General features: G+C 34.6%; 1 protein-coding gene across 1 annotated transcript in view; it reads left to right on the top strand.

Moving 5' to 3' along the window:
- The first annotated feature begins 966 nt into the window (after nt 1-966).
- The window catches only part of LOC117910977 (disease resistance protein RPV1-like), a 13,783-nt gene continuing 8,110 nt past the window's right edge, over nt 967-6,639 (top strand). Inside the window, exon 1 of the mRNA XM_034825149.1 lies at nt 967-1,120. Coding sequence (XP_034681040.1) covers nt 967-1,120 — 154 coding nt within the window. The remainder of the gene's footprint in view (nt 1,121-6,639) is intronic.

The raw sequence follows: 6,639 nt of genomic DNA, 5'->3' as shown, positions 1-6,639 counted from the left end.
TGCGTACCGCCGGAGGGTACGATCGCTTCTGTTAGGGATCTTTTAAAGTCCGCCCATATCCATTTAGAGCCGCCTTGACCTCGTAGGTTGAGCTATAGATCCTTCTATTAGGACTTCCTCCCTACACATGGGTGCATCTGAGGGCCTTCATAGCCTCTATAGTCATAGTTCGGATTCGACACTCCTTCTTTTTAGTCTCCAGTCGAGAGTGCTCAGAGATCGGTTTGAGTTTGAGTATCAGTCGGATCACCTTTATTGTGTCACCTTGGATTACGTTTTTCACTCAATGAGTTTGTCATGCTTACCCCCTAGGGCTTTCGTCTTTCTTTCTTGATTGGACACATTCTTTCACTTTGTTGTCACTTACTGGATGCTTCGGGATATGTTCATCGATCATGATCGTCTTGTTTTTGCACTGTACACCTATCACGAGCCCGATACCTCATTCTTTGTTTGATCCTTAGTTCGATTTTCGACTCGATGCTCATATTTTCATTACAGAAAGGTGAAAGACACGTTTTGATATTCACACTTTTTTCGAGAGAATTGCCTTGATCACCTTATTATTTTTCTCTTATGGAGCTCGAGTTGAAGGTTGATTCAAGGATATGTGGTTATAGATGGAGTATTGATCTCGTGATAGCGTGTTTTTTTTTCACACCTTTTTTATCTCGGATTATTGATAGGAATTCTCTGGTCACATTTGTAGCCATCTCACAATGGACACCTTTATGACTCTAAAGTTTTCGTCATACATCCAGATTTCAGATTGCCATCTCAGGACCATCTACTTGCATGTTGTATTGTCGTATTTTAGAGTTTTATCTCGTGTCCTTCATCCGTTTTGTTTGCATTGTAGGGAGTCAGTTTAGGAGTCGTTTGAGTCTGGAGTCACATTCTTGGAGGAGAGTTGGAGGACGATTGATCAGAGCAGATTCATATCCGAGTTCAGACAGTTCAGTTGAGATGTCGGACGAGCTAGCTTCCACACTTGCTTCCTTTCAGGAGTTCATGGCCGGAGTCAGTAGACGCTTGGATCAGATAGAGAGTTCTCGCCAGGATCCTCATCCGGCTGGCATGGTCACTGACGAGACGATTCCTCATGCACAAGAGGGGAAAGGTAAAAGGAAAGTTTTTATTTTATACTCTTTTTTTAAAGACAAATTTTTAAAGTCCAAAAAAAAAATTTGTTGAGAAAGATATAAAAATGGGTGCCATTATTTTGTGAATTCACTACTTCAACTATAATATTTCAAGAACTGTATAAAATTCTCCGGTAAATAAAGAAATTTTTATCTTACATAATTTTTTACCAAAGTCTAAGATCAACATCCACAGTTTTGACACTACTGGAGAGAAGGAAACATTGAACCGCAACACCATGGTTAGTTGCCCAAGGCAAGAAATGGGAGAAACATAAGGGTTGTTCAGATGATGAGAACATTTCGTCTTTTGGCTAGCAGGGAAAGGCAAAATATATGACCTCATCCACCAAGCCATCTTTGGCCTTGTTTGTATGAAGCGATATAAATATATATTAACTTATGTCATAACATTAGTTTTATATTTAAAAAATATAATACAAAAAATAAAACTTGTATATAAAATTATGGACGTTTTTAAACAAAAAATTATCATAAATATAACACCATTTTTTACATTCTTAAATACATCCAAACTACATAAATAGATCATCATTTTAGTAGTAAATGTACTTAATTTTTAATTATGAAATATTATGATCTACCATCACAAATTTTATCATACATGTTGTTCTTTTTTAATAAAACAATTCTTCAATATCTGTTGTATTGTTTGTTTTATCTTTTTATTTTATTTTTTTTTTCCCCAAAATTTCTATTGAGTTTTTATCAATTTAAGCAAATAGATAAATTAATATTTTATTTGTTATATTTATAGTAAAGGAATAATCCCTCCCTTCACTATAAATATAACAAATAAAAAGTACAAAGGAAAATTTAATGAAAGAGAGTGAAAGTTAACCTCATAAAAATCATCAATAGCACAAGATTACATAGAAGAAAATTTCTTATCAAGAAAAAAAATAAAGAGAAATTTTTATGAATTATATTATAAACCACAAGAATGTGATGGGTAATGATTTGGATGAAGTAGATCATGACTAGTGTGGACTCCGCATTTCAGCTCAATGCGTTTCACCACTCGATGGCGAGCTCGATTTTTATTTGAAAAATTGATTTTATTTATTGTTTGAAAATGACTTGGAGTCGCCACTTATTTTTGTTTTGTTTTTAAAAGGGTAAACAAAATAAGAAATAAAAACCCTAAGTGTGACTCCTTATTTTGGAAAAGGCGGTCTGCAAGAAACCGGATCGGGTTCGGGGGTCAGGTTACTTATCGGGAAGGTACGGTACAGACCGTAGCACCCCTTTAAGTCCCTAAAGTCGGGTCTCTACTAATAAAATGAAGCAATCATGGCAATTGATGAGGGAATCAATTAATACCCAGAGCAATCATGCACATATGAGAATCTAAACATGCATACAGAAAATGACCCGAGTGGGTGTGGATGCGTACCTGGGCAGTGATCCATAAAGCGCTATCAAGAAGTGAGGTTAGTGCACAATTAAGGAATAATTTCGAGCATGTCATAGAGTAGAATAAAATCAATCATGCATGACAATTAAATCAAACAAACAATCAATCAATCATAGGGAAATCACATATGTTGGGCCCCCCACCAAAGCCCGATTTATATTGCATGAATTAATCCCATAAATTCCATTATTCGGAATTACGGAAAATTCGTTCTTGCTTATTAAAGTCAAGAGGAGCAGAAGATTGTTTGAAAGCTAGAGCGGAATTAAAACTATTCGGGAGAAAATTAGATTTTGAAATTTATTTGGAAATTGAAGTCTCGAAAATTATTTGAAAATTGAAGTTTTGGGAATTAAATTTAAGAATTGGAATTTTGAATATTAAATTAGAAAGAAATTAGAATTTTGAAAAACGGAAATTAAGTTTGGAAATTGGAATTTTGAAAAAAATGTTAAAAAAAATGAAATTTTAAAATAAATAAATAAATGGAATAATAATAATAAGGACGAAAATAATGATTAAATAAATGAATGGGAATATTGGAATTTTCGAAATTGAAAATTAAATTCGAAAGCCGGAATTTTGAAGAATTTGTTTAAAGATGGGATTTTAAAAATAAACAAATAAATAAATGAATAAAATGACAATGATTAAATAAACTGGTGTGAAAATTAAAATTTGGGAATTTGGAATTTAAATTTAGAAGAAATTGGAGTTTAGGAAAATTATTTGAATACTAAAGTTTTTAAAATTAAATTTTGGCATCAAAAAGTGAAGAAGATAATAATAGTAATAAATAAATAAAATGACATATGGCTTTGGGTTAGTGAAAACCGGGCCTTTTTTTATTTATATGACATGTAACATATGGCTTTGGGTAAGTTTGAGAGTGTGAATGCCCTTTTACCAATAAAAAATTATTTATATGTCAGCATCAACTTTAATAAAGAATCAAAGTAAAAAAAAGTGAATAAGTAACTTTGAAGAAAACTAATATTTTGTATGGGAACTTACTGTACTCTTTAATATAAATTATGCAATCTCCTGGGGGCACTCACAGTAGGCTTCACTTTCACTACTGCAGGCTTGACTGCAGGGGCACCAGCACATCAACCTTGATGGGTTGTTCTTCAGATTTTCAATTGCTCTCAACCCATTGATGCCGCTGTCAAGTAATAGCTCTCTGCTACCTTGCCGAGGAGGTTCCGTTGTTGCATCTGGAAGTGAGCTAATAGGTATGGGACCCCCTCAAAGAACACCCCAATCCAGACAGCCAAACTCAAACGAGATGCCCAACACTCAAAAAAAGAAAGAGAATAGAAACAGAGGAAAATAGAATGAAGAAACAGAGCATGCGGGAGAGGATGATGCCTTTAACTCCAAAACCTATTTTAATGAAGATTAAGAAGCTTTCAAAAGAAGCTAGTGGGGGATCCTAACACATGAATAAGTAGCGCAACCATCATACAGTACACTTAGAAGAAGAACAGAGACTCAACAAGTAACCATGAAAAGTGAGTTTAACATCTTAGATGATCAAAGCAGGTATTTGGATATCAGCAAAAAAAGCATAGCAAAACGGTAATAATGGAGAAACTTAAGACGTAAGAATGCTAAACCTGCGTGAATCCTCTCAAGCAAAAATTATTTTTTCTCCGAGTAAAAGAGTCCCCTCTCCTTCTTGCACCAGCTCTCTCTCCGTTTCCTTTCCTTTCTCCTGGCGTTGCTTCCTCCTCCTCAAAACCAACCTCTTCACTGGGTCAAAACTCCTCCCGCAAGTCATGGACCTGCTCCCCCCTCCCTTACTCACTCTCCTGTGGCTTTCATCAGCAGGCATGGCCCCTCTGAAATTATGACCATCCCTCTCCTCTGCCCTCTGCAGCTGGTCCCCTCTTTGTTTCAAAGAGAAATGCCCAGAAGAGCTAAACTCTCCCCCCGGCCCCCCCCCCATAAAGGGGTCTACAACTAGTAAAGAGTGTTAATGTATAATGTGGAAGAACCTTATTAGTGTCTTAATGATGAGATTTTAAAAATTCTTTGTAATGACCTAACTCTCAACTATGTAAATCTTTTTCGCTAGGGCTTGATAGGTCCTCATGACTTTAAAATAAGTTTGCGTAGTTAAGAGAAACTCATATATATAGAGCTACAATAATTTTTTCTCATATCCAATGTGAAATATCACAATCTCAATCATTAAGAAACTAATAATCCTCAAGTCTTAAATCCTCCTATCTGCAACATGTAGACTCTACATGGACCGATGTTCGTAATCTAACGAGATAGATGCTATCAACCTCTCAAGATTACCTCTATAATCCTTGAGTCTCAAATCCTCCTATTTTGTGATCAATTGACATATTCTTGTCCACAAAGAGCTTATTTCAATTTCTACTTATGGAATCACTTTAGCCACAAATTACGTCTTCACAAGTCATTAGAATCACCTAAGGGGACACACAATCTCAATCTCATAAGATATCATGGTGTGTATCTTAAGAATTATTGTTCCCACCTGTCTTATCAATCGTGGCCCAATCTATAGGGAATACATGACCATCTTAAGGTCTCACCATAGGTCTAAGCCAAAGAAGACCTTAAAGCTAGCTCAATATTCTCTTGAAGTTGATAGCTCCTACAACATATATAGTAGTTTCATAAAGTCATTACAATCCAATAGCCAATGTCATGACTCACCATAGGTATTGTCCAATGTGCAACCATACACACAAGTGTAGTTACCATGGGAATCTCATCTTTATGACCAAGACAAATCATCCGTCTAATTAGAAGATAGTGCACTACAACCCATATGGATTGCCTAATTCCACAAACCAACTGTGAACAACTTATCATCTTATAAGGAACACATGACTCAAAACTTATATGCAAGTACTTCTAATACACTCAAGTCATGTACAATGCAATTAATATAGACATGAGTGCTTAGATAAATAATAATGCAATCATTGATAGACAGTGGAAACTAAAATCACAATATATAAATGTATTAATGAAAACTTATTTAGTTACATTATGCTATGTTTCAAAGGTTATATCCTAACACCAAGTGTTTCATAGATGTATTGAGTAAGACATAGTACTTTATTGGGATAGATGTCACTTCATGGTGAATCGAGAAATTGTAATGGGGCATGATAATTTCTAAAAGAGGAATTAAGGTGGATCATGATAAAAGTGAGTTAATATTAAAGTTTCCAAATCCCTTTACATTGAAGGAAGTTCATCAATTTCTTGGCCATGCAAAGTTCTATAAAATTTGCATCAAAGATTTTTCTAAAGCCGCTCAACCCTTATGTGCACTTCTACTTAGAGAAGTCAAATTTGAATGGTTTAATGGATGTTAGAAAACTTTTGATACTCTAATGGAGAAACTCACTTTCACACCTACATAACTAGAGGTTGCCTTTCAAGTTGATATGTGATGCTAGTGACATTGCTAGTGGAGTAGTTTTGGGATAAAGGCAAGAGAGGACATAATTTATTTTTTTTTTATGATAAAAAAAAAAGAAATAGAAATATTTAAACAATATATTATTGAAAATGTAAAACCTTTTTTATTGCTATTTGATTTTCTTTATAGTGTCTTTGGATTTTAAATTTGTTTCATTGTAATGTTGAAGTCCGTTAGCCCAAGGGTTCTCCTAATCGGGTTTTGATGATAACAAACTATGGTTAAGTGACTAATTGATTTAATGGTTAAGAATCTCAGGCATAAACTCGAAAATTCATCGAATGACAAAATTGATACAAAATCGAGACTTTTGGAAGACTTGTGATCATAGGAAATGAATGTGAGATGAATGCATGAGTGCACTTAGGATTTTCATACCGTTTCATGCAACTTAGAAAACTTGGTTTATCCTTTAAAACTTCAATTTCATTAAAACCCGAGTTTTAACAAAAATACCTTAGGCAAAATGTTTTAAAATTGACATAATAATTCACCTAAAGACCTTGCCTAAGTGTTAGAAAAGAAAGGAATTGAAAAAGATAGGTTTTCGACGCCAAAAGGCTCAACCGATCGAGGCTATGGCC

Source organism: Vitis riparia, chromosome 3 (genome assembly GCF_004353265.1).
Source record: "Vitis riparia cultivar Riparia Gloire de Montpellier isolate 1030 chromosome 3, EGFV_Vit.rip_1.0, whole genome shotgun sequence".
Taxonomy (NCBI): domain Eukaryota; kingdom Viridiplantae; phylum Streptophyta; class Magnoliopsida; order Vitales; family Vitaceae; genus Vitis; species Vitis riparia.
The sequence above is the reverse complement of the archived record's forward strand: the minus strand, read 5'-3'. Positions and strand labels throughout refer to the sequence as shown.